The sequence below is a fragment of the Podarcis gaigeae genome (genome assembly GCF_964106915.1).
Source record: "Podarcis gaigeae genome assembly, chromosome: 3".
NCBI lineage: Eukaryota > Metazoa > Chordata > Lepidosauria > Squamata > Lacertidae > Podarcis > Podarcis gaigeae.
In genome coordinates, this window is record NC_139680.1 from 112,316,769 (window position 1) to 112,344,117 (window position 27,349).

The 27,349-nt window shown below is 43.6% G+C and overlaps 2 protein-coding genes across 6 annotated transcripts in view; one reads left to right on the plus strand and one right to left on the minus strand.

The window, feature by feature from the left end:
- VRK2 (VRK serine/threonine kinase 2) overlaps positions 1-20,320 on the plus strand; it is a 77,046-nt gene extending 56,726 nt beyond the window's left edge. For 2 of the 3 annotated variants that reach the window (XM_083733495.1, XM_083733497.1), the window contains 5 exons: positions 7,932-7,990; positions 10,351-10,532; positions 17,517-17,684; positions 18,997-19,062; positions 19,847-20,320. In XM_083733495.1, coding sequence (XP_083589621.1) covers positions 7,932-7,990; positions 10,351-10,532; positions 17,517-17,684; positions 18,997-19,062; positions 19,847-20,140 — 769 coding nt within the window. In that variant the 3' untranslated portion in view covers positions 20,141-20,320. The remainder of the gene's footprint in view (positions 1-7,931; positions 7,991-10,350; positions 10,533-17,516; positions 17,685-18,996; positions 19,063-19,846) is intronic. The other variant, XM_083733496.1, reaches the window with a different exon arrangement.
- Positions 19,757-27,349, minus strand: part of FANCL (FA complementation group L) — a 44,019-nt gene continuing 36,426 nt past the window's right edge. For all 3 annotated transcript variants that reach the window (XM_083733689.1, XM_083733690.1, XM_083733691.1), the window contains 7 exons: positions 25,718-25,868; positions 24,860-24,943; positions 23,202-23,247; positions 23,042-23,123; positions 21,818-21,934; positions 20,576-20,647; positions 19,757-20,246 (listed from right to left, as the gene is read on the minus strand). In XM_083733689.1, the coding sequence (XP_083589815.1) occupies positions 20,211-20,246; positions 20,576-20,647; positions 21,818-21,934; positions 23,042-23,123; positions 23,202-23,247; positions 24,860-24,943; positions 25,718-25,868 (588 nt within the window). In that variant the 3' untranslated portion in view covers positions 19,757-20,210. The remainder of the gene's footprint in view (positions 20,247-20,575; positions 20,648-21,817; positions 21,935-23,041; positions 23,124-23,201; positions 23,248-24,859; positions 24,944-25,717; positions 25,869-27,349) is intronic.

The window sequence follows — 27,349 nt, forward strand, 5'->3', positions numbered from 1 at the left end:
ACTCCCTGGAAAAGACCCTGATGTTGGGAAAGATGGAGGGCACAAGGGGAAGGGCACGACAGAGGACGAGATGGTTGGACAGTGTTCTTGAAGCTACCAACATGAGTGTTGTTCAACTACAGCTCCCAGCATCCCTTGTGCTGTCTGACACTCATGGGAGTTGGAGTCCCAACAATGTCCAGAGAGCCACAGCCTACCCACACAAATGTATGCTTAGTTTGGTAACTTTCCTGCAGTCATTTAATGTTCTAAATCATGGATAGGCATGGATGGATAAGTTAAGCCCGGGGGCTGGATCTGGCCCAATAGCCTTCTAATTCCGGCCCTCAGACAGTCCAGGAATCAGCTTGTTTTCACATGAGTAGAATGTGCCCATTTATTTAAAATGGATCTCTGGGTTATTTGTGGGGCCTGCCTGGTGTTTTTACATGAGTATAATGTGTGATTTTATTTAAAATGCATCTTTGGGTTGTTTGTGGGGCATTGGAATTTGTTATTATTTTTTTCAAAATATAGTCTGGCCCCCCACAAGGTCTGAGGGACAGTGGACCGGCCCCCTGCTGAAAAAGTTTGCTGTGCCCTCCTCTAAAGTGTGTGCCCCCCCTGCATTTAAGCAGTGTCAGAATTGCAGTTGGCTAGCCACAGTTTGTGAAGCTGAGGCTCCAATACTTTGGCCACCTCATGAGAAGAGAAGACTCCCTGGAAAAGCCCCTGATGTTGGGAAAGATGGAGGGCAAAAAGAGAAGGGGACGACAGAAGACGAGATGGTTGGACAGTGTTCTCGAGGCTACCAGCATGAGTTTGACCAAACTGCGGGAGGCAGTGGAAGACAGGAGTGCCTGGCATGCTCTGGTCCATGGGGTCAACGAAGAGTCGGACACGACTAAACAACTAAACAACAGCAGCAGCCACAGTTCATGATTTCCAAATAATAAAATAAAGCATAGCTCTCTTTGCCTAGATGGAGGCAATATCTGGGCAAGGCTGCCTTTTACATTGCTAAGCTCAATGACAAGGGAATGCCAGCCAGTTCCACTTAAGTCGCCTCTTCCGTCACAGTGACTTGAGTTTGCTGACCCTTGTTCTAAATGCTGTTGCTTCCTCCTGCCCCCTGTAAGAATTATAGAGTTGGATTCAAGTCCTACCCTCCAGAGCAGGAGAAAACAAGCTTGTTCCCTCTTCCATGTGACAGTCGTTTGGATATTCGAAGAAGATTTTATTGGGTGTTTTCCCCCCCCCATCTCTTTCGGGAAAGCATTTCGTGAATGTAGGGAGGGGGAAGAAAACACAAACATTTAGCATTTCCCTTTCCCCCCTCGCCCTTTTCCTCCTCCACCCAGCATGCCTACTGTAATTAGCCCTGGTTAAATGCACTGCCTGTTGTCGCTCTTTTGCTCTTACTGGTGGGACTTGAGGAAGCTAATTGCTTGTGGCCCCACATAGTCGGTCGCTCGGCACACCGGCAACGCTGCGATGGAGGTGCTGCGAGTGGCAGAGGCAGCAAACTTTTAAGTAGGGCAAGTCACAACAGAGGTACACAATGGGGATAGCTGATCTGCAGAAATCAATCTGTGCATTCAGTTTGGCACTGGCTCTCTGCAGAGAGAGGGGGTGGGGGAGAGCGGGGGGAGCCGGCAGGCTGCAGATAATACAGATTGCATCTGTAAATGTTGACTTTGTACAGTATTGTTTAATATATATATTATTTCCCACCCCCCTCCTTTAGAACTTCTGATCATTAGAGTCCCTCACAGACCACCCCTAGCGCCATTCAGCATCCGATCAATGTAATCTATCAAGCTTCTTTATTAATTCTCCAGCCAAGGATTAACCCCTTGGAGGGATGATACTTCCTTTCCCCCTCCCCAAGACTCCAAACTAAATCCATATACACTGTTGTGTGTCCGTGTGGCACTTATTTTAATTTTTAAGAATGGGGTGGCTGAAGGAAGGGTTGCAACTCAGTGGCAGAGCACAAGATTTTATCAATAGTGGACCATAGAGTTGGAAGGGACCCTCAGGATCAGCTAGTCCAACCCCCTGCAAGGCAGAAATATGCAGCTGATCGAACCTGCAACCTTGGCGTTATCAGCATCACGCTCTAACCAACTGAGCTATCCCCACGAGCAATGATGTCGTCATAGAATTTCAGGTAACTGGACTGGAAAGGTCCTCTGTCAATGGCAGGAGTAGCAAATGCTGTGTCTTAAGCATATTCCCCATAGTTTTTAGGAAAGGTTCCCCGAGTTGTTGGGCGCCGGGGGGCGGGGGGGGGGGGAACCAACGCAGCAGCAGAGGAGCACAGCGCAACAAACCAGCCTGAAGTGTCGGTGTCTGAGCAAATCCGGGCGCCTCTTGGTGTAAGCTGCATAATAATAATAATTTATTATTTGTACCCCGCCCATCTGGCTGGGTTTCCCCAGCCACTCTGGGCGGCTTCCAACAAAGATTAAAAAGACATTAAAACGTCACACATTAAAAACTTCCCTGAACAGGACTGCCTTCAGAAGTCTTCTAAATGTCGGGTAGTTGTTTATCTCTTTGACATCTGATGGGAGGGCGTTCCACAGGGCGGGTGCCACTACCGAGAAGGCCCTCTGCCTGGTTCCCTGTAGCTTTGCTTCTCACAGTGAGGGAACCACCAGAAGGCCCTCGGTGCTGGACCTCAGCGTCCAGGCAGAACTATGGGGGGAGAGACGCTCCTTTAGGTATACTGGGCCGAGGCAGTTTAGGGCTTTAAACGTGAACACCAACACTTTGCATTGTGCTCAGAAATGTACTGTGTGGGCCTCCCCACGGGCGGGCCTCTGCATGGCCCTACGCCAATCCCAGGTGTGCAGGAGGGCGGAGCCGGTCGGCCACCTCGGAGCTCGCTAGCTTACCCGCCCCCAAACTCGCGGTGCAGAGCCATCCGCAGCAGAAGAGCCACCGCAGCGCTCTGACTGATGGGCTGGCTCTTTCCCGGACTCAACTCTCAGGCCCTGGACTCTCGGCCTGGTGTCCCTGAGAGCCCAGCACCCGGGTGCCCCGCACCCCTAGCGCCTATGGGTACGACGGCCCTGCCTCCAGGTGTTGCCAGTCTCCTAGCTCCCATCAGCCCCGACCAGCTTGCCCAATGGTCAGGGATGATGGAAACTGGAGGGCACCACATTCTTAACCCCTGGTTTGGCAAAATGCTGCTCATCAGTCAACAGGACTAAGCTGAAATCCCCCTCTGGGCAGCATCAGTGTGAGGGAGTGTTGTGTACGTTGGCTGACCTCACTAGTGAAACACACTTCCTACGTTGCTGCTTGAGTTGAATATCGCCGTGGCTCTTTAGGTGCTGGTGTGCACAGCTTTGTATTTTGTGACAAGGGGCTAAACTTTAAAGCAGAGCATGTGCTCTTGCTTTTCGTGAAGCATCCTGGACTTGGTTATCATTTTTCCAACCTAAAGCAGTGCTTCCAAACCCGTTTAGTATGGTGTGGATAGAGATAGAGAAGTTTTTTTCTCCCACTCTGGCAATCTGGGGGGGGGGGGGACACATGCTATGCAAATTAGGATCATTTGAATAACATAATTTGCCTTTGAGATTTTTAAGTTTACATCGGAACATCTTCTGATGCCCTAGAGGGTGATCTAATTTACCATGTTTCTTTTACTTGCATTTAGTAAGCAAACTGCCAGGCTTGTCTAATGCGGTATTTGATATTGGCCTCCGTTCGTTGTTACAAATGAATTTACGAAACAGGAGAAAACCTGAAAAGAAAGATCTGGGGAAATCTCCATGCAGGTTTGCTGATCCCACATCACTCCTCATGTTTCTAGAACCCAGGACCATCCGCTTACACTAAATTCAGGACAAAGGAAGTTCTGTTCCACACAGCACATACCGTATTTTTCATCCCATAGGACGCTCTGTCCCATAGGACGCACCTAGTTGTTTTTTTTTGGGGGGGGGGGAATAAAGGGGGGGGAAAATTCCTTTATTCCCCCCAACCAGGTCAGGGAACAGCGGGATGGCGGCGCTGCACCTCCCCGCTGTCCCCCGAGCTTGTCGGGCTGGCCGATGTCTGCCCGAAGCGTGGGGCGCTCTGCTTCAGGGCGCTCTGCACGCCAGGCGGCAGGCTGCTATCCGCAGCGTGGGGAGCCCTGCGGGAACTCCCACGGGCTCCCCAGGCTTGCTGATAGCTTCCTGAAGCCTGGAGAGCGAGAGGGGTCGGTGCGCACCGACCCCTCTCGCTCTCCAAGCTTCAGCGAAAGCCTGCATTCGCCCCATAGGACGCACACAGATTTCCCCTACATTTTTGGAGGGGAAAAAGTGTGTCCTATAGGGCGAAAAATACGGTATTTAAATTGGTATTGGCTGCCACAAGATGCAGTAATGTCCACTAATTTGGGTAAGGTGAGACAAATACCTGGAGGATGAAGCTGTCAAAGGCTTCTGGCTGCAATGGTTGTGTTCTACCCCCACTAAATGCTGCTTGCTTGAAATTGCAAGTTGGGAGATTTCTTTTGTGCTCAGGTCCTGCTTCCAAACTTTCCATATGTGTCTCGTTGGCTGCTGTGAGAACAGGATGCCGGATTCGAAGGCCCTTTGCTCTGATCCAGCAAAGTTCTTTTTTTATGGTTGGTTTCAGTTCAGTACAGCGATAAGAAAAAGCTCCACAGAGCCTCATCAACCATTTTGTCCAAGACTGCATGGAGTTTGGTCTCAGCCTTACAAAGACCCAACGTCCTGGGTCTGAACATCACCTGCACTCCATGCATCAGCATTAGTGGCCACACGCTTAAGGTGGGAGACGGTTTTGTCTGCCTGAGTTTCACCATAACCAGCAATGTCTCCATTGATGTAGTGCTGGACAAGCATATTGGCAAAGCAGCACGGCAATGGCTTGCCTCTCCAAAAGGGAAAAACCAGCCAGATGAGCGGGGCATTATTATTATTATTATTATTATTATTATTATTATTATTATTATTATATTGTTTAGGTAACTCTGATCCCATAATTCCCAAGATAAAAGCTTCAGCTTCTTTTTCTTCTTCTTTACAAATGTTAACTTTTTTCAATTCGTTATATATCATTTCCCAGTAATCGTTAACCTTATTACAAGACCACTGCATATGGAAAAAGGTACCTTCTTTCCCTTTGCATTTCCAGCACATAATTCGATTTTGATTTATACGTTTGCCAATCTACTTAGTGCTTGATACCACCTGTATAACATTTTCCTATAGTTTTCTCTTAAATCATAAAGGTAAAGGTAAAGGTACCCCTGCCCGTACGGGCCAGTCTTGACAGACTCTGGGGTTGTGTGCCCATCTCACTCAAGAGGCCAGGGGCCAGCGCTGTCCGGAGACACTTCCAGGTCACGTGGCCAGCGTGACATCGCTGCTCTGGCAAGCCAGAGCCGCACACGGAAACGCCGTTTACCTTCCCGCTGGTAAGCGGTCCCTATTTATCTACTTGCACCCGGAGGTGCTTTCGAACTGCTAGGTTGGCAGGCGCTGGGACCGAGCAGCGGGAGCGCACCCCGCCGCAGGGATTCGAACCGCCGACCTTTCGATCGGCAAGTCCTAGGCGCTGAGGCTTTAACCCACAGCGCCACCTGCATCATAACATGCTGTACATTTTATGTCTGTGTTCCACAGACTTTCCCAGGCCTCCATCCAACACCTTGACTTTACCCCCAAAGGCTCACTTGTTCCAATGTCTCCCAAGGCAGATTGCTGACAACTACAAAGCATTTTGGTCAACCAATGTTCCTATCACCCACACCACATATGGAAAGCCATAAGACTCTTCTATTTATCACACTTTAGGACAGCCTTCCCCAACCTCGTGCCCTGCAAATATTTTGGACTACAGGTTCCGTCTGCCTCAACTGGCATAGCCATCAACAAACAAACAAACCTGATCTGGTTTTCATGCTTACTCAAATCTGCTCTCACTATAATGTGTGAAATCTGTCATAGCCTTCTTGGCAAGCAGATGGGATAATCTAGGGCTAGGCTCTCGCCTCTCGTTTCTGTTGCTCCCTCTTCTCTCTGTGCAGAATCTGGACTATACACTGGGAGTCGAAAGTCAGGACAGGGATGTCTGCTGCATGAACCAGTAAAGGTAAAGGGACCCCTGACCATTAGGTCCAGTCGTGGCTGACTCGGGTTGCGGCACTCCTCTCGCTTTCTTGGCCAAGGGAGCCGGTGTACAGCTTCCGGGTCATGTGGCCAGCATGACGAAGCTGCTTCTGGCGAACCAGAGCAGTGCACGGAAATGCCATTTACCTTCCCGCCGGAACGGTACCTATTTATCTACTTGCACTTTGATGTGCTTTCGAACTGCTAGGTAGGCAGGAGCAGGGACCGAGCAACAGGAGCTCACCCCGTCACGGGGATTTGAACCGCTGACCTTCGGATCGGCAAGTCCTAGGCTCTGTGGTTTAACCCACAGCGCCACCCGCTTCCCTTTCACGAACCAGCATCAAGTGCTAAAATGTCCCCTTTTTGCTCTCTGGCTGACTGATAAGGCCAGTAAGGAGCGAAAGATGATTTAGGGATTCTGAAATTTCAATAGTGGGAATAGTGTGTGTGTGTGTGTGTGTGCGCGCGCACACACACACACACACATAGTGTCAACAAAATATACATGATGCAGCATTGGCACCCATGGCGCATTGACATTTCTGTAAACTTGTGCAGACCATCAGCAGACAATTTGGAAAGCAAATTTTAGGAGATCTATCTTCTGAGGAGTTTTTGAGTCCCTACAGAATGTCTTACCAAAAAGTGAAGGCCACTTGGACTTTCTAGCAAGAAATGGAACCTGCTATTGGTCCACTATCTCTTTCTTTAAAGTTTTATTCTTAATTTAATCTTTTTTAATTAAAGCTAAAAATAAATAAATGGTTATATAGTGTGTTTTTTAGAAGCTAAAATCATCATATAAACATAGGATGGGAAAAGTAATTATTTAATGTACTCATTTAGGCAATTTATATGCCGCTTAAAATCTCTTAAGTGGTTTATGGGCATTGTAAAGCTTTGCAGATAAAGATCAAATTGCAGCAAGTGCAGTGAAATGTTACAAATAAGAAACAAGATGCAGTAAACACATTATAAAAAAAATTTCAGCGTTTAAAACATTCCTTAGCAATTAGGGAAGGTGGGAGGACTTTTCCTAGATCGTTTCAAGGGCAGTGGTAGCTCTGAAAGCATGCTTTAAACACACACCTGTGAGTTCCAGTCAATTCCTCCCTCCTGGAGATGTGTTTCTGTGCTTGTGTATGTCCTTCAGATGTTAAAAGATGCTGTCAGGTTCTGTTCAAAATGTGGGCACCAACTTTTGCTGCAACCCTCCCTGACTCTTGTTGCTAACTGCAAAAAAAAAAAGAAAAGAAAAAGAAAAGGCATGCACAACTCTCTTTAGAAGTCCATTCGCTCACTGCCCAAGACAGCTTCATTCGGTGCTGCTTTGGAACTATTATTATTATTATTATTATTATTATTATTATTATTATTATTACCTTATCCATCTGTTGCCATTTTGCATTCAGAATCTACTTTGGAGCAACAAGCACCAGCCTGGTGAACCGTGCTGAACTTTAGACGACCATTAATCTGTGGACTTGGGAGTAAAGAAAGCAAATTTATCTCAGGGTGGTGTGTGCTTGTGAAGGGATTCCTTTATTCCATTACCCTGCAAAACGTTTGGCAAGAGCTCTGAAAAGCGAAGACATGTCCTTGGCTGTAATTCTGCTCAGGCTATAGTGGTGCTTATAGTCACACAATGCAAAGGGGGTTAACACAGTGGGTAGACAGGTCTCCCAAATTTCCAGCAGTCTCCAGCTTTTAAGAGGAGGCTGATCTGCTTTGCCTCCCCGTCTCGTCCCTGACAACCTTCGGATTTTGCCGTCTTCTGATCTAATATTCTTTGCCTCCTCACCTTTTCAGGCTCCTGGACGAACTCCCAGATTCAGTGACAAGATGGGCTCCCACAGGCACAGACTGCAGTAAGTTGAGCCAATTGACCAATTGAAATGAATAATAATAATAATAATAATAATAATAATAATAATAATAATAATAATTTTTATTTATACCCCGCCCTCCCCAGCCAAGACCAGGCTCAGGGCGGCTAACAACCAATAATAAAAACAAGTTGATTAAAATACAATTTAAAAAACAAGATTAAAATACAACATTAAAACATTAGGATGTAGCTTCTTCACAGGAGGAGAAAGGAAAAAGAAAGAGGGGGAGGGAATCAAATTAGCTCCAAGCCAAAGGCCAGGCGGACAACTTTGTCTTACAGGCCCTGTGGAAAGAAATCAGATCCCACAGGGCCCTGGTCTCATGAGACAGAGCATTCTACCAGGCTGGAGCCAGTGTTGCAAAGGCTCTGGCTCTGGTTGAGGCTAAGCTAATTTCCTTAGGGCCCGGGACCATTAGGGTGTTGCTATTTATGGACCTTGAGGCTCTCCGTGGGGCATACCGGGAGAGGCAGTCCCGTAGCTACGAGGGTCCAAGGCCGTGAAGGGCTTGAAAGGTCCAAAGCAGCACCTTAAATCTGACCCTGTACTCCACCGGGAGCCAATGCAGCTGGAAAAGCACTGGGTGAATATGCTCCCATGGCAGGGACCCCGTGAGGAGCCTCGCTGCAGCATTCTGCACCCGCTGGGGTTTCTGGGACAGCTTCAAGGGCAGCCCTGCGTAGAGCGAATTACAGTAGTCAAGAGTTAGGCACTCTTTCTACACCTCGTAGGCAAAAATCACCTTGGCTTGTGGAGGGTTCAGCTCAGGTCATTGAAGGAACTGGGAAGGTAGCTGAAGTAATACCAAAACTAAATGAATGCTACATGGAGAACTATTCACTAAATGAACCTTCGAAGCCTGTTATGGTTTGGAATCAGAGTGCCAGAAGGATTGCCACCTTCCAAACTGCTGCTGCTAAATTTGAGTAGTTTTGAATTGAAGCAGGTTCCTTTGGAACCATCAGATGTTTCTGGACTACAACTCCCATCATTCCTGATCTCTGGCTGGGGCTGATGGAAGTTGTAGTCCAGAAACATCTGATGGTTCCAAAGGAACCTGCTTCAATTCAAAACTACTCAAATTTAGCAGCAGCAGCCATTTCTTTGGCTCACATCGGAAGCATCTCTGACTTGGAACAGGGAAGGAAAGGTGTAGTCAACAGAGAATACAAGGGTATTGTAGGCATCTGAGTGAAGTTTTGCATGGCAGCACATTGCAAATTGTGAGCAATTTCTTTTCTTTACCTTGGCTGTGACCAGGACTTCTCTAGGCTAGGCTAATATTCTAGATAAAAAGGCACTGTCTATGGACATCCAAGTTGAATGTTGGAAGATTCAGGGTATATTATTATTAATTAAATTCATTGAAAGATCACAGGGTGGTCTACAATATGAAAAACTCAAAAATGCATAATAAACAAAAACAATAACCCCCTTTCAGTTTAAAAGGCCATAGGATGTTTCTTTAGTTAAAGGCCTGGGAGAAGAGGAATGCTTTGGCAACAAAGGACACCCCAGGGAGACTGCTGTTGAGTTCAGATTCTGCTTGTTTGGCCCCTGGGAAAACAGAATGCGTGACTAGATGGTCCATTGGCCTGCTCCTATTTTGTTAGGATCTTATGCTCGCAAGTGCTCTGTCTACCCCGAATGCTGCCTGCTTGCTTCCTTTGATTTTCGTTTGAGCTACATTACCGGCACAAGTCTGAAAATGAATTTATGATGCATGCGTGTGTTACTTGAGCTTATGAAACCTAGACTGCGCTCCTAGGTCCTTTGCATATCGCACATACCTCGCACCGACTCTTCTGCACTCAACAGAAAGATTAACACTACACTCCTGTACTCAGGGTTGTATAGCTTCATTACCCAGCTAGGGATTTGGTTTTTGAAGCTGTTAACAACTGCTTAAAAGCAGCAGCAGTAGTACTTTTCTACTCCGAAGTAAGTCCATTAAGGTCATTGTACTTAGTCCCAAGAAGCTTATAGCATTACAGCCTAATCAGCTTCCCATGTTTCGGTTCGCGTTGCCAAGTTCAAGTGTTAACACAAGTTTGCACGAGGTTTCACAATTGCCCACCACCTTTCTAGCTGGTCACGCAAATGCAGTTGGGCATGGCCATCACAGAACTGGTGACCTCCAAGTGATTTAAGAAGAAACACTTGCTAATATATGTCTGCGTAATTCAGCCAAGGAAAGATGGGGGTTTCTCAGTAGTATCTGGTTGGCTACTTTGGAAAGTTTAACATAGGCCAGAGAGGCTTTCGGTCTGATGCAGCAAAGCTCTTGCGTCCTTAAAAAATGCCTGACCTCCAACAAATTGAATGTTGTGTTTCTATAGGTGAAATAGCCAGGTTTTTGAAAAATGCATCTGATTTAGCGTACAAGGAAAAGCCCGATTATGAAGCACTAAGGAAAATCCTCCTGGATGGTCTGGAACACAAAGGAGTCTGTTGCAACGGGGCACTGAATTTTACCGCTGCCAAAAGACCTCCGAATGAATCTGCTGCTAAACACAAGAAAGTAAGTACATAGCCATTGGATTTGGTCAAGGCTGGATAAATATAATACATGTCCTGTTAAGGAATAGTTTTGTTTACAGCTAAATTTAACATGTGGGGGAAAGTGACGCTCGTGGAAGCGGTACGTAATTTTAAAAATGCTACTTTTTGGAAGTTAATCGCCAACAACGGAAATATCACTATTTTTTTTAAGCAACAGTAACTTAATGGGTGGAGCCAGATTCAGTATATAAGGATGAGTCTCCCCTTCTCTACCCAAGGAAGGAACTGATGATGTAAAATGTTAAAGTACATGTTTAGGGTTGCACCTAAAGACATAATCCCATGCAATGGGGCTTCCTCTCCCCACACACCCCTGTTCCCCCCAATATGCCCTAGAGTTTTGGGGGGAACCTCAGAACAGGTTTTTTTGGGGGGGGGCTGGGGCAAGGAGAAGAAGTGCCCTTACAGATGTCCTTGTGCTAATAAGATGATTTGCTTGTTGATATCCAGTGAAAGATTTGAGGGTTCAGAGGTTGGATGCCATCCTACAAGAGGGAAACTGCCCTAACTCCTTTTTGACCCACAACTCTTTGCTTCCCTCCAAACCGGTAGTTCCCAACTTTTTTTTGGCCATTCCCCACCTGAGCATCTCTATAATCCTGATCCACCCCCCCACCCCCCGTTGACATATTAATTCTTATTATTCAAAAAGTGAACTCCTATTCACGTGGAGGAAGCCTAAAAGGCCATTCACTATTAATAACTCATTATCAAATTGCCCCCCTTAAAAATCAAATTGCCGCCCTGTGGGGGGTATGTCCACATTGGGAACCATGGCTCCAAACAGTAAGACTTGTGCAAATTTCTTTGCTTCCTGTGCAGTGGGATAGTGCCAGAGTTGTTCACAAGGGACAGCTTTGGATGACAGCTGTCACTTCAGAACGGATCAAAAGCCGAGTTGCCTTTATTGATACAACCATTGTTCCCCTAAAATAACTTTGTTCTTTCTTTTTGCTCTGGCCTTCAAGAAGCTGCTTTCCTCAAATTTTGGCGCATGCTCGCTTTTTGAGACACACACGCTCTTCCCTTTCCGCCTCCCAGTCCTGTCAATATACAGTTAACCAACAAATAAATGCAAACCCCATTGTTTTTAATAAACGTAGACCGGTGTAATTAGCAGTATTCACAGGGCCTGATTAGGAGCGTCGGCCGGGGATGTTAGCAGCCATATGAGCCCGCAGCCTTTGCTGACACAATATGGCAGGGTCAAGGCAGCGGTTCATTTTTAATATTCCTCGTGAACTTTGGACTGTCAGAATGGTACATGAGCCAAAAAAATGTGGGATGCAAACTAATGCGACTGATGGGCTGCAAGATGAATGGGGATTCAAATCCCGGCGCACAGATGGTTCTGATTTGCTGAGTTCTGTAGCTGCTGCAACTGAAGACATAAAATAGCCGCCTAGTCATAAATTAGCTCTTTGGAAGCCAAACCTTGGCACCAGAGCTTTACAACCTTCAATTAGTAGCGAAAGAAGTATTTGAATGACTCCAGTATTGACATCTGTAGGTCTGCATAGTAATCATTCCTAATAGAAGAGAATCTCTGTTTGAGGGGCTTTTGCATGGCTAATTAACTACCAGTGAGAATATGTAATTTTTTCATGATCTCCCGATTGTCACCTTTCTCTCATGATACAATTACATTTTATTGTAGCGAATGCCTTTGCAAACCCAATTGTCAGCACTATTTACATTGTGTAGAAAAGCAGAACAAAAGTTCATCTTTAATAAAAAGCTACTGGATTTTGATCTTGGTAATTACCAAGACTCTTTTTTCCCCCCAGAGTTTTATAGACTTTGGTATTTTTTTTTTATCACTTTTACAACAAAGCAAAAAGCCATTTCTTTGACAGTAGTTTGCTTGCTGTTGTGGTCACCATTTAATCTATGCTAATTTGAGCAGTGGCTCTCTGTTTCTGCAATTTGTAGTTTTCTAAAGTTAATTGAAATATGTAAGTTTCTCCCCCCCCTTTTTTTTTCACAAAAGGCATCTGCTCTCTAAACTTCTGATGTTTGGCCAATTTGATCTCCCCTTGCCCATTCTTAAATGTGCAGATTTAAGAAATAGTAACTACTGCCTATTAAAGTCAGAACTACCTGCGTTAAGTTGGGCTGTATATATTTTTGCTGCTAGATTGAAGGGGAAAGTGACTTGGGTTACCTCTTCTGCTTTAGACAACCATTTAGAACTTTATAAAAATAGCAGCAACCGCTGTAATTCAAAGTGCTCTCAGTAGTCTTAGGAATTTGCACAGATGTCCCTGCCCTGGGATTTTGACTTTCCCCCCGAACTGTGGATCACTCCCCCTTACCAAGCCATTTTGCAAACTTTGGGTATTTCCCTTCATTTCAAAACTGCTTTGCTATGTGGTTGCTGTTTGATTTATTGATGCACAACGAATCTGGACTTAGAACTATGATGCTGATGGTATTTGTGGGTCCTAGCCAGTGGTTGCAATCCAGAAGTGTTTCTTCTTCTTCAAACTCTTGATCCTCCTTTCCCAAATGTCACCTTAACAAGTCCACTGTTGGAGGCAGCACACTTTTGAATTCCAGCTGCTGGAAGATGCAGAATGGGGACAGTTCTTTTGCATTCAGAGTTCCCATAAGCACTTGAGTGGCCAGGATGCTAGACTAGGTGGAAACCACTAGCCCAACCCAGCGGACCCTTCTTAGGTTCTTAAACTTCTGTTCACTTCAAAAGCAACTTGTGGGGCAACATTGGGAGATGCTACCCGAGAGAAAAGCTATGGTTTTCCCAGTAGTGATGTATGGAAGTGAGAGCTGGACCATAAAGAAGGCTGATCGCCAAAGAATTGATGCTTTTGAATTCTGGTGCTGGAGGAGACTCTTGAGAGTCCCATGGACTGCAAGAAGATCAAACCTCTCCATTCTGAAGGAAATCAGCCCTGAGTGCTCACTGGAAGGACAGTCCTGAAGCTGAGGCTCCAATACTTTGGCCACCTCATGAGAAGAGAAGATGCCCTGGAAAAGACCCTGATGTTGGGAAAGATGGAGGGCACAAGGAGAAGGGGACGACAGAGGATGAGATGGTTGGATAGTGTTCTCGAAGTTACCAGCATGAGTTTGCCCAAACTGTGGGAGGCAGTGGAAGACAGGAGTGCCTGGCGTGCTCTGGTCCATGGGGTCACAAAGAGTCGGACACAACTAAATGACTAAACAACAACAACCCGAGAGAAACAAGCTGAACCCTACCGTCTTGCTTCAATGAACTAGTTTTGTGATATGGATCTTGTGTGTTCCATTTCCTTAGGAAAAGTCAGTTTGTTTGTCTAGCACAAGCATATTTGGCTTGCTGATGTGCATTCATTGTTTATCATAAACTTGCGGATTTGGGGCATTGTGACTGATTCCCCTACACAGGGTGCAGAGGCCAAGGGAGAGCCTTCTTCTCTCTGTCCCAAATTCTAATAATCACTGGGCCTCAGGAAGGAGGCATGAAAGCTCTGACAGGGTCCTAGAGTCTTCCTGCCTCCTTCCCAAAGCCTAGTTAGCACTTGTCCAGCTTTGGGAAGGAGATGGGAGGGCTTTAGACCTCTGTCAGATACCGGTACCTCCCTTATCTGGCTTTGGAAGGCAGAACAAGGGCTGGGAAGCATCCAGTTTTGGACTCTTACAAAGGTCCACCCCTGTCATAGCACATGCCAACAGGACACTTTGACTAGACATTTTGGGGCTAGGGACTGCGAGTGTAACACAGCCATTTTGTTTAGACAAGAAGGGCAGGGTGCCAGAAGCTCATCAGTTTCTCATTTCTCCTGGGCAGGCTTTCTGCTCCATCAGGTGAAACATAGAATTGTAGAGTTGGAAGGGACATTGAGGATCATCTATTCCAACCTCCAGCAATGCAGGAATATGCAGCAGTCCTATATGGGGATCGAACCTGCAACCTTGATGTTATCAGCGCCAGGCTCCCACCAACTGAGTTATCCAGTGACAACCGGCCAGGACCCCTCACACCCACTCTGTGTCCAGCTCCTGTGCAGGAAAACAAGTAGGGGGTTATAGAAGAATGTTTGGAAAAAAGGACTATTCATCCCAATTATCCCAGTTCCGGGGTTCTGGAAAGATTTCGTACAGGCTGGGTTATGGAGAGTATCCCCCAAACTGTACCAGGCAGCTGGACAAAGCAGTTTCTTTTCCCTTTCCCCCTCTTCCGTTTCCTCCAAAAGTGCAGGAATCTATTACGTTTTGTATTTAGCTTAAAACTTACCTTGGATATTGATGTCAAGCAAGATGTTGCTGAACTTTGATTGCAAGAAAAGAGAGATCTGCAATAGTATTTGCTATTTGCAAGTGCATAACCCCATTTAAAGTCCACGAGCGAGGAGTGTCAATTATCACAGCTTCTGTTCCTCAGACACAGGCAGAAGTATTTTTAATGGCCAATAACAAGGTCAGGGAGAGAACTGTGCTGTTTGCAGATGACTTGAACCTCGTCCCCATCATCCTCTGAGTTTTTCGTGGAGATTTCAAATATCCTCTTTCATTAGCATGAAATGCATACCTTGCATCATCTCAGATTTGAGAGCTGTTTCTGACTCGAGGGTATTCTAAAATATAGTGTGTTGTGAACCGTCGGCAAATAGGGAATAAAGGCAGGAAAGTCCATTTTCTGTGAAAAGATTCAACTGCTTTTGAGTTTGAAAAGCATTGTACTTCACCCCCAATTCAGTTAACGATTGTGTAGGTGAAAATGGAGTAGCCATACAGAATACAATGAAGGCGATAATCAGGTTGGATTCTGGGGGAGAAGGAGAGTGAATAATCTTGCATATATTGCCACGTGATCAGATTAAAAATGGCTCCAAATTAGCCGGTACTGGAAGCATTTACCCGTTAATTGTTCAAAACTCCAACCTACAAAGCCAGAAATCCCAACACATCTCTGAATGAATGGGAGACCACATACCTGATCTCAAGTACAGTGGTACCTCTGGTTACGAACTTAATTCGTTCCGGAGGTCTGTTCTTAACCTGAAACTGTTCTTAACCGAGGTACCACTTTAGCTAATGGAGCCTCCTGCTGCAGCGCAAATTCTTTTTCTCATCCTGGGGCAAAGTTCTTAACCCATACTGCTTCCAGGTTAGCGGAGTCTGTAACCCAAAGTGTTTGTAACCCGAGGCACCACTGTAGAGATGTAATACATTAGGAGAAGTGGGTGGCACTGAGGTCTAAACCACTGAGCCTCTTGGGCTTGCCGATCAGAAGGTTGGCAGTTCGAATCTGTGCAATGGGGTGAGCTCCTGTTGCTCTGTCCCAGCTCCTGCCAACCCTAGCAATTCAAAAGCACACCAGTGCAAGTAGATAAATAGGTACCGCTGCGGCGGAACGGTAAACGGCATTTCCATGCTCTCTGGCACTCGTCACAGTCCTCTGTGTGCCAGTAGTGTAGTCATGCTGGCCACATGACCCAGAAAACTCTATGGACAAATCACGGATCGCTCGGCCTGCAAGTGAGATGAGTGCTGCAACCCCATAGTTGCCTTTGACTGGACTTAACCATCCAGTCTTTACCTTTATAATACCTTCTTGTTGCCATTCATGCCTGTGCATTAGGAAGAGGTGGTGCAAGGGCTGCTCTGTATTCCCAGTGTGGAGCAGGCAAAGACTGAAGGATGTGATTGTAGTGGGAAAAGGCACCTAGTCACTTGGGCTGTTGGCTGTTAGTTCAACATCGTATGCAGAGCCACAGAATCCCTAGCTCTGCCGTAAGATGTACATTGCCTTAACCTGAATACAGTGGTACCTCGCAAGACGAATGCCTCGGAAGACAAAAAACTTGCAAGATGAAAGAGTTTTTCGTTTTTTGAGTTGCTTCGCAAGACGATTTCCCCTATGGGCTTGCTTCGCAAGACGAAACGTCTTGCGAGTTTGTTTCCTTTTTCTTAAAACCGTTAATACCAGGGTGCATCCGTGCTTCGCAAGACGAAAAATCCGCAAGACGAAGAAACTCGCAGAACGAATTAATTTCGTCTTGCGAGGCACCACTGTATATAATAAATGTATATCAACTAATGCAGATTCTATCGTAATTTATTGGGGGGGGGGGGGAGGTAAGCCTTTTCATTGCTATTGAGATTTGGAAGCCTTTGCCTATTTATTACAGATCACCCAGCCATCGACCAGTAGATCCCAGTCTGTCTTTTGCCCTCTCCTCCTGTGTAAGGGAATGGACATGGGGAATCCACACTTCAGTTGTTGCTTGAAGAGTGCAGCTCACTCAACGTATTGCTCAGTTCACCCTATTACATGTCGTTGCTGCAAGTTAAAAAGAAAATAATCCCAGAGAGGGCAACCTAGAAATTTGACAAACGATATTCTTATCAGTGAAACAACATTTTTAATGTAAATGCAGCTTCTCGGGTGGGCAGGGGGGCTGCATGACCTTTCAGGGTGCCCCGAGAGCAAGTATATCAGTATTATGGGGAAGATGAGAAATTTGTCGCCCCATTTAGGGCGGGTCAGATCACCTCACTAATGGAATAAGTAGTGATTATTTTCTCATTCCAGGCACTGACATTAATTAGAATCACCACAATAAAAACAACTTACTTAGATATAGTTAATGCAAGCTTAATTGACAGAGACGTATTGGTTTTGCATCCAGTAAAGGTTAATAACATTCATCTAAGAGTTCTTTAAGAATCCTTGGAACAAATTTTCGCAATAAATAACGTTGCCCCTTAGGATAGCACAAGTGCAAGCACTCTGCTCAAGAGCTCAACGAAACGACTGCCCTGTGCAGTTCCAACTCGCGGTAAATGTTGGCCGTTCCTTGTGTTGGCGGATTAGTGATGCTTTTGCTAGAAGTTGCGCAGAAGCCATTCATTTCACACACAAGCCGCAGTCAGTGGGACAGATTCTGTAAAGCAGGAGTAGCAGCTGCACGAGTCACTCAACTTGTACATTTAACAGGTTGATTTGGCAAAGCCAGTGCCAAGGCAAGTTAAAGACGAGAAGGGAAAGGAGTTCGAAAGCAAGGACCTCTCCTATCGTAGAAGAGCCGCTGTGGGAATGAAAAGCAGCCAAGGACAAGACGAGCAGATGCTGGCTGGGCTGAGCAAGCAGCTTCAGAATGAAGCGGTGAGTTCTTAAAATAAATAAAATTGTTGCATTAAATTGTACCTGGCTTGCGGAAAACTCCTGCTTTTCTAGCTGTACATTCCCCCACTCCCTGCATACCTTGGAAAATATTAAGTGCAGGTGAGAAACGGCCGAACAAAGGTTACTTTTCCTGCAATGTACGTTGTCCATAATAATAATAATAATTTATTATTTATACCCCGCCCATCTGGCTGGGTTTCCCCAGCCACTCTGGGTGGCTTCCAACAAAACACTAAAATACAATAAATAATCTATTAAACATTAAAAGCTTCCCTAAACAGGGCTGCCTTCAGATGTCTTCTAAAAGTTTGGTAGTTATTTTTCTCTTTGACATCTGGTGGGAGGGCGTTCCACAGGACGGATGCCACTACTGAGTAGGCCCTCTGCCTGGTTTCCTGTAACTTGGCTTCTCACAGCGAGGGAACCATCAGAAGGCCCTTGCGGCTGGACCTGTGTCAGGGCAGAACGATGGAGGTGGAGACGCTCCTTCAGGTATACTGGACCAAGGCTGTTTAGGGCTTTAAAGGTCAACACCAACACTTTGAATTGTGCTTGGAAATGTACTGGGAGCCAGTTGAGGTCTTTCAAGACCGGTGTCTCGGCGTGGATGGGTGGGGGGCAGGATTTTTATGGATGCTGTGATTTTCCACCACTTTGAAATGGTACAGGCCCTTGAGAACTTAACACGTTCCCCTTTTCACACTCATTTAAAGCAATATGACCAGTTAGTATAGTATAGCTTCTCATGTTCTAACTGCTAGTTCTGAAATTTAGAAAGGATGATTGTTTTCTCCCCTGCTAACTAGGGCTGGCTTGCTGTTGCCCATTAAAATCCATACCAGTGCAAGTATTCTACACATACCTGGGTAAACTCTAAAAGCATTTACTATGTGCCCTGGCCCACACATACACTGCTATGCACAAGGGAGGGGGGGAAGGCTAAAAAGCAGCCGCCACACATGAAGGCTTTGTAAGCCCAGGGGTGGCGGCACTGCTTCTGCGGGCAGCCCCCGCCCCTGAGCCCTCTTGCTCTCCACTAAAAGGGGAACAGAATTAAGATGACCCTTAGGGACCCTTGCAACTCTACAATTCTGTTACTTCAAAGGCGTTCGCCCCGAACTTGCATATACACCTGTGTCACCTTAATAGATCTTCCTATGAACTATGTTCTCCCTGAGGCAAGAAATGTGTTACTTTAAAGCCAGCTGCTGGTTGCATTCCCCGCCACCCCCAAACTTCACCCTTACTCTAAAGGCTTTTACCACTGGCTAGTTCTGTTTGTTCTTCCTAGCCCGCTGAGACTGGAGGAAAGCCAGCTGGAGCCACAACCGATGTTTACAGGAAGAAGTTAGTCAAGGTGAGTTCAGCAGGCAGCTTGAAGTATCTGTGATGCTCATAGGCTACTGAGCCAGGTTCACGGTTTATTAATATGTGGAGCCCTGAGCGACTTGGGCCCGAGAAACCTCAAGGACCACCAGAGCCCTTCTTTCCCAGCTCAATCACTGAATTATCCAGAGGAGTGCTGTTAATTGTCCTACAAGTTTCATAACCCTGACTCGTTTCAACTAGAAGTTGATATGTAACACTGAGAAAGCTGGAGGAAACGTAAAACCATAGGGACTTATATGCTGAGATAGTGGGAGTGCTGAATGTAGCAAGATTGACTGAATAGGTGTAACACCCCCCACTTGCCTTGTAAAAAATTATGATGGCATTCCCTTATCTGGCTATCATTTATGTTGCTGGCTGAAAGAGAAGTCATAGCCCAAAACTGGACTGTCAGTCCATTCCTGTCAGGTGTCTCAATGCTCAGCATACAGCTTTATTACAGAAGCTGGCTAAACAAATTCAGTCTTCAAGAGATCCAAACAAGGAGGATTACTATGTAGGACAATGGTATGGCTTTTTGCAATGGACTAGGAATCTGATGGGTCAAGCTTCAACTCCTGCATCCCATGGCTCTCTGTGAAAAGAATAACTGAGATAATGGACATAGAAAAGCTGTTATAGATAATAAATGTATCTGGTGAATTATTACACTTAGTCAATTATCTCTGTACCATGAGTTTATTATTATTATACAAAAAAGTCATATATATATTTATGAAAGTACCAGAGCTTAAATATTTGTTCTTATGCAGATCTCTGTTGAAGACATGGATAGAAGTTTTATGCTTCCTTCTCAGATAGGTAGAGAACCACAACCTATCTGCAACACCTTCTGGCAAATTGAGGAAAAATCCATAGGAAATGGAGTTACATATTCTGAAGCCTTTCAACCAGAACGCTTTCAGACTTCGACTAGCACTTCTATATGCAGCACTTTGGAGTCTGGACTTCATGAAGCATCTGGACTTCGTAAAGAATTGTACCAATACACGATGACCATCATTATCCTCTTCTTCTTAATACTGCTTTCTGTGTATTTTCTTTGATATCATGTCTAATGTGTTAGCATTCTTAAGAGTGTACATTTACATAGTTACAGGCTTCTGAAATTCCACTTCAGACTTTCTTCATAGACATTTTCAGTGTTATTGGCTGGAATGGTTTTTCAAAGCAAGGTGAGTTGTTACAAAATTAAAAATCAATAAAGTACTTGAATTTTGCTTACAGTATTTTCCAAGGTATTTACTACAAAGAATAATTTCCCCTCCCCTAATTTTTAACTCAGACACTGGAATCCCCCCCCCCCCCGCTAAGTATCAAGAGACACCGGTATCTGAGAGATTTAAGTATGCGCACGACAGTAACTTTGCAGCAAAGTCTCCTAGAAGAAGACAAGCTAATTTCAATTGTATTATGAAACCCTAACTTAAGCTCATACAGAAACAGCTCCAATTATCCAGCAACTACGTTGCTTTCCTTACCTTGTTACAATAGGGACATTCACCAAATATGACATTAAAACTTTGCCGACTGGAAGGAAGTCCACGCAGCCACTACAGAGAAATGCATGTTATTAGGTAAGTCCCAGGAAGACTCCAAAGAATAGGCCTCAAATACAGCAAGCTCCCTTACTATTCAAGGCCTTAAATCATGTTGCCCAGTCTCACTCTCCAGGTGGCTGCTCACAGCATGAGTTTTTGAATAGCAAGACAGAGAAAGCAAAGCTTGGTGTAACTAGTTGTCCTCATTTTTAGGAAACAAACCTGCCCCCATTGTCTGACTAGAAGATCTCCAGAAATATCTAATTGTGCCCCCAATCTATTTGCCAACTGCCAAGCTGAGCATATTTGGCCACACTTGGTCCTGGTGAGAACAAAAGCGGCTGCTTCTCCACTAATTATTGTCCCTAAAGGTAAAGGGGAAAGGGACCCCTGACCATTAGGTCCAGTTGTGGCTGACTCTGGGGTTGCGGCGCTCTTCTCGCTTTTTTGGCCGAGGGAGCTGGCGTACAGCTTCCGGGTCATGTGGCCGCTTCTGGCAAACCAGAGCAGCTCACGGAAACACCATTTACCTTCCCGCCGGAGCAGTACCTATTTATCTACTTGCACTTTGACGTGTTTTCGAACTGCTAGGTTGGCAGGAGCAGGGACTGAGCAACGGGAGCTCACCCTGTCGCAGGGATTCGAACCGCCGACCTTCTGGTCCGCAAGTCCTAGGCTCTGTGGTTTAACCCACAGCACCACCCTACCAGTAAATTAATCAACAGGGATCTTTTAAGGATCCTCAACCTCCATTTTGGCACACACTACTCCAGGCTATTCGGTTTTGGCACAATAACTTTACAATTTCAATTTAACCCCAGCTGGAACTGTGTGATCTTTGGCAAATTCCTTTGCAGCACAACATTCCTGTGCTTTGAGTCTTAACCCAAAATTTTGAAATTTCACACATCTGTGGTGAAACATGTTTATATGCTGACTGGCATATAATGTGTGATCAAACAACTTGTAAGATTGGTTTGTATCAGGAGTACAAACAGCTTCAATGTGCTATCTACACACATTCTTCAGAACATTTTTTTTTTTTTTGCAGATGTGGGCACTGGAGGCTGCAGGAAAAAATGCCTCCTGTCCAATAACAGTAGAAAAGAGCACCCGTATGATTGCACCCACCCATCAATTTTCCGTTCCATAATCGTAGAACGCTACCGTAAATTGCTCTACCTCATATAAACAAGCTTGATGGAAAGGCTGGCCACAGCGGGGGTCGTCACAGACTTGGTCTGGAATAGTCCCATCAAGACGGTAAGCGTAGCAGATCCCGCAATCCATAGAGAAGTCCTAAAAAAACATGGAACACAGCTTGAGCACATAGAATAAAGCATGTCAACTTGTTTCACCCATTTTAAACAATTACATTTGTGGTTGGCTTAACGTTTATAAGAAAATGTACAAGAGTCCATTTATGATCATTTATTAAGGACTAAACTTTAAAATTGTTATCAACTGAAGGCATCCCCCAACTGGTTAGAAAATGCTTTTTTACCCTTTATTTTTAATACATTTATCCGTAGGTGGCAGGTATTATCCCTTTACTCAAGCACAGAGGGAAATGTGAAATGGTCATTTGTTAGAACAGAGGTGGCCAGTGTGTTGCACCCTCCAACTATGAGCCGGCATGGCCTGTGGTCAGGCATGATAGAAGCTGTAGTCTGCCTATTTTAAGACATCAGGATACAAGGGACGTGTGCTTCCCTCTTCCCTTTTACTCATGCTTCGTTAATCAGATGACAATCACTCAAAGAATGACCGAAGCAATGATTACCCTGACAAGACACTGAGATTAAAGTGTTGCCTTTAATGGTGACAACCCACAAATATTAAGAATATTTCTCCAGAATGCATATTATGAGATACCAACAGATTGAAGAGCTTGGTCCTTGGTTTACCCCAGGTATTCGGTTTCAATTGGCTTTGAACTAGTGACCATCTTGCAGAAAATTGTTGGTGTGGAAATTTTCCAATTAAGAGTGAAGTATCATTACATTATCACTAGGTGTGCAATGTGTTTTGAGCTTTAATCATGTCCTTATTAAGAATAAAACTCGATGAATTTCCGACGATCATGCAACGACCCTTTATTGTAAATTGTATTTGGTTTCTTTTTATTGTGAACTGAACTGAGATCTACAGGTATAGTGCAGTATACAAATTTTTAACATAATAAATAAATAATAATTTATTATCTTCTTTCATACTCTTTCATATTTCAATTTTTTCTTACTGAGACAAGGTAAACATTTTAACAATCTTTAAAACTTAAAAGGTGAAGCTTATTTTGGATGTCTTAATCACATGTATTAATGCTCCTATTATTTTGTTCTGCTACAGAATTCCCTTTTGCCATAGTATTCAAAATATGAACATAATAACCACAGAGCAACTTACAGATTTTTCTAGAGCTTCTCGAGATGGAAAATCAATTTCTAAAACCTCTTTCAAATTTTGTAGTAAACTGAGTTCTGGATCCCTAAAAAGAAGGAGGAAAATAAAGTATCAACACTCCAAAAAAGCTATGAACTAAATGTCTACAACCAAACACACTTACCACAGGTGTATGTTGCTGTTCAGCTTGACTTTCAAGGGATTGACCACTGAAAATAAAAATCACATGTGTTGTCACTACTCCCAAGAGCATTCTACGAACAGACATCCTTCAAAGGGGACAATGGGGACTGGAGGGGAAGGAGGGCAGCTACATCCTAAAATTTTGTGTTTTTTTATTATTTACTAAATGTATTTATCACAGTTTTACATCATAAATATGCAAAATGCACAACACAGTCATAATAAAAACAATAACACCCCGGGCTGCCTGATTCAGCAGAGAATGAATTCTCAATTATCAGGCATGTATTTATTTTTCTATGCATACACCACTTTTCTGCATATTGGCTCAAGGCAGCTGGATATGTAAGTCCATGCACTGCAAGGTTAGGTGTGCTGCATATAACACATCATGTAACTGGGCACCCTGTATTTTGCACTGTTGATTTTAAGTAAACTTGCAATGCAAGGCACAATGTGTACAGACATTAAATGTTTAGTTATTACATCTCTGAATGGCACTTACAAGAAAGCCCAATCATAGATGCCATGGGATTTTCAGGAAGCCTGCAGAGTGCAGACCACGGGAGATATTATATGCAGAATGAAAGAACTCACAGAAACCCATGAAAATTTCACTGAAATTTGTCCTACCCTTTGAATACCTTTTTTTATTACTTAATAGAGAATGGTAAAAGAACAAAAACAAATCCCTGTCCTGCCCTAAAATCAAACATTTCCAGCACATTACTAGTATTCACTGTATACTACACTGATCTTGGGGATTAAGATCTGGATATAAATTATTTTAAACAGATATTGCCCATGGATCTATAAAGGGTGCTCTGCTTTTTTAATTTACAATGATGCAGAGTTTGAGAGAAAGAGTCACGAGATGGCAAAGTTTGTGGATGATATTATATTATTCACTTTTTAAGTAGCTCTCCAATTTGGCTGAACAGGCTAGTAAAATGGCAAGTGCAGTTCAAACTAAGTAAGTGCAAGTCAATGCACGCTGAGGTAAAAACTCCTAATTTCACAGATATGCTGATAGGGGCTTAATAGGCAATGACTGCAGCCTCAACGAAAAAAATCAGCTCAAGGTATGCAACTGCTGTGAAAAGGCAAATTGCATTTGGTGGATCATAGGAAAGGGCCTGAAAATGAAACTGCCAATTCCATTATGGCATTATACAAATATATTGACAGAACTGGAAACAACTCAGCTTTGAATAAATCTTAGGGCATATTAGTCACCAGAAACCCATCTGCCTTTGGCCAAACCTTAGTTCCCAGGCTTTTACTGCAGCTTTTTTCAATGGATTGAGAACTGACATGCAGCCCACCAAGACATGGGGCACAGTATTGCTTTCTGTAGCACTGCAGCTAAATTCATCTTATAGAACAGACTGGCAATATATTAAACAGTGCAAAATTGTTTTGTAATGTATTCAATCTTCAACGTTTTTTCTGAGCAACGCACGCACACACAATTTTCAAAAAATTAAGGTCAATGGTGTGAGTCTAGCTTGGTCTGCCTAAAACAAGTAGACTCAATTTAGTATAAAGTTAACCTGTGGTAAGCATAAAGTGATATACACTGCGACAGAAAAGCTATTATGATTGACAAAATGGATTTTTAAATAGGAGTCATCCTACCGTGGTCTGCTCCAAGAAAGTAACACTCAGGAAGCATGGTGGGGTGTCTGGGATCTACCTCTATATTAATTGAAATGTTGTTTCCTGGAACAGACATGTAGATGAACAGAGCTATAACTACATATAGTTTCATCCTTACTCAACTATACACACACACACAAAAGGAATCTGCAAGAGCAATCTTAGTTTAAGCTTTGAACCCAAGACATTGTGCCGGTCATTTCTAAAAACAATACATCAGACCTTTTCTTCAGTTTTAACATTTGCTACTGTGAAAGTTACTAGCTTCAAATTGTTTTATCCATTTCACATGCTTTGCTTTCCCACTTCTTATTTAGAACATGTTTTTTTATTCATTAGGCTTACAGTAGCTAGTTGCTTCATTGGTCAGAGGTATCGATTAAAACTACTTTTAATCAATTAAAAAAAAATGCCACCAAATTATTCAAATAGCAGGTGTATTTTTTAAAAAAGTTAAATACTTTTTAATTCACATGTTCAAAAAAAGCTATGGAAGGCAGGTAGAATCTTGAAAGAGGCATGCAACGAGTCTCCTGTGACAGCACTTGCTGTGACATTTGCATGCACCATCTAAACACCAAGGGATGGTTATGCTACTGAATTCTATGGGACTTGAAAGTTAGTCGAGGAACTTGCAATCTAAATTCTGACACATTGTGATTTGATACTGCACTGTTCGTGAAACGATGTCAGATTTAATAGCTGATATTAATCAATGTGTTCTGTTTTAAAGCCACATTTTCGCATGAAAACTAATAATTTTAAACGTCTTGCATTTCCGTTTCTGTGATCTCCATTAACCTGAAGTCAACATGAAGTTGTCCTTTTTATTCTTACCAACGGCAATCCTTCGCATTGTGGCACTCCGTGTGGGTTTTTCTGGCTCAAGTACCCAGGTCTTCTCATCAATTTCATCTAGAGCATTCCAAAACTCCTTCAATGATTCTAATGCTGCCAAGAACTGACTGTGAATGCTTAATAAGGAGCTCTGAGAGAGAAGGAAATTGTAACAAATTTTATAGATGGCACTTTACCAACAGCAATACAGAATAGCTTTTTAATAACAGCCTGTTCCAACATTTTAAAGTCTAGCATACATCCAACAGTAAAATATGTGGAAGGGGGGGGGGAGAAAAGACTGGAATTTCCCCCCCAAAACACTTTAGAGTTTTGAACAGGCCACACAAATGCTGCATTTTTGAGCTATGCTATGAGTCACCTTTCAAACTATTAAGAAAGAAAAAAAATCCAATACAAAGTATTCCATGCTGAAAGCAGGGGAAACATGGCTTATTTCTCAAAGCTATTTTTAAAATTCGTTTTTAACTCATAACAAATGGATTCAGTGGCCAATAAAAAAAACCACCACCAAGAATATCTGATATTTACCTCTGAGAACATCAGGTTTGCATTGCAAGGCCTCTAACACATACAGCACAACACAATTAACATCAAGTGATTTAGAATACCAGGAAGCCTAGAAATATGCTGCAATTAAAGGAATCCCGTTACAACTGTATCCAGTATAATCTTCTGCCAATAATGGGGGTTTTTTTTTGGGGGGGGGGAACCTAACTAAGATGTGTGCTAAGAACCAACTGCTGACTCACATTTCAGCAGGAAGAGAGAGAGAGAGAAACTTGTGTGGTTGCTCTCCTGTTACATTTAACACACTTTTAAATTAGACTCTGGGAGACCCCAGGGTCCTTTGGCAGAATTAGCAGGGACATCTGGTAGAGCCCGTATATCACCAAATTGTATAATGTCAGTGTTTATACATGTATATATAAATTTCATTATAGTACAGCAGCAAGGTATTTTAGGTGTGTGGTATTATTATTTTTAACAGAGTTATGTGGTATTCAATTCTAAAGCACCATGAACTGAAATTATTATATCTTCTAAGAGTAAAGAACAAATATGGGTCTTTTAACCAGTGTCAAAAGGCAAAAATAAAGATTTGGGTGTTGCAAAAATTGCTTAGATGCCGTTTTTTTGTTGTTACATGAAAAAAAAATTTAAAAAGTAAGGGCAGAGCTTGAGAAAGAAAATGTTGGATTTTCCCCCTACTGTTATTAAATTATATTAAAGTGAGAAAGCACTTAAGCAGAAAAGTGTGAATACTGCCAATCTCAAAATGTAACGCTTATTATCTTTAAAAGCATTTTGTTACTTTTATAATACCTGAAGTGATATAATAGTGTCAGTCACTTAACCAGATCTTAGAGCATAATATCTTCATCTTAAGTACTATTATTTCCAGTATTTTAATAATTTTCACACTGTCTTGGAATGTGATCTTTTGTGCTCTGATGACACTTAAATTAATAGCATAATTTTCTGGTACTTGCAACAGATGCTTTCCATTTTGATTTTTCACATTTCCCTACATCACATACAGATAAATCCTCTAATAATCATTTTTATCTTTATCTTTAGGGAATTCAAAGGGTTTCCAGTAGAAATAAA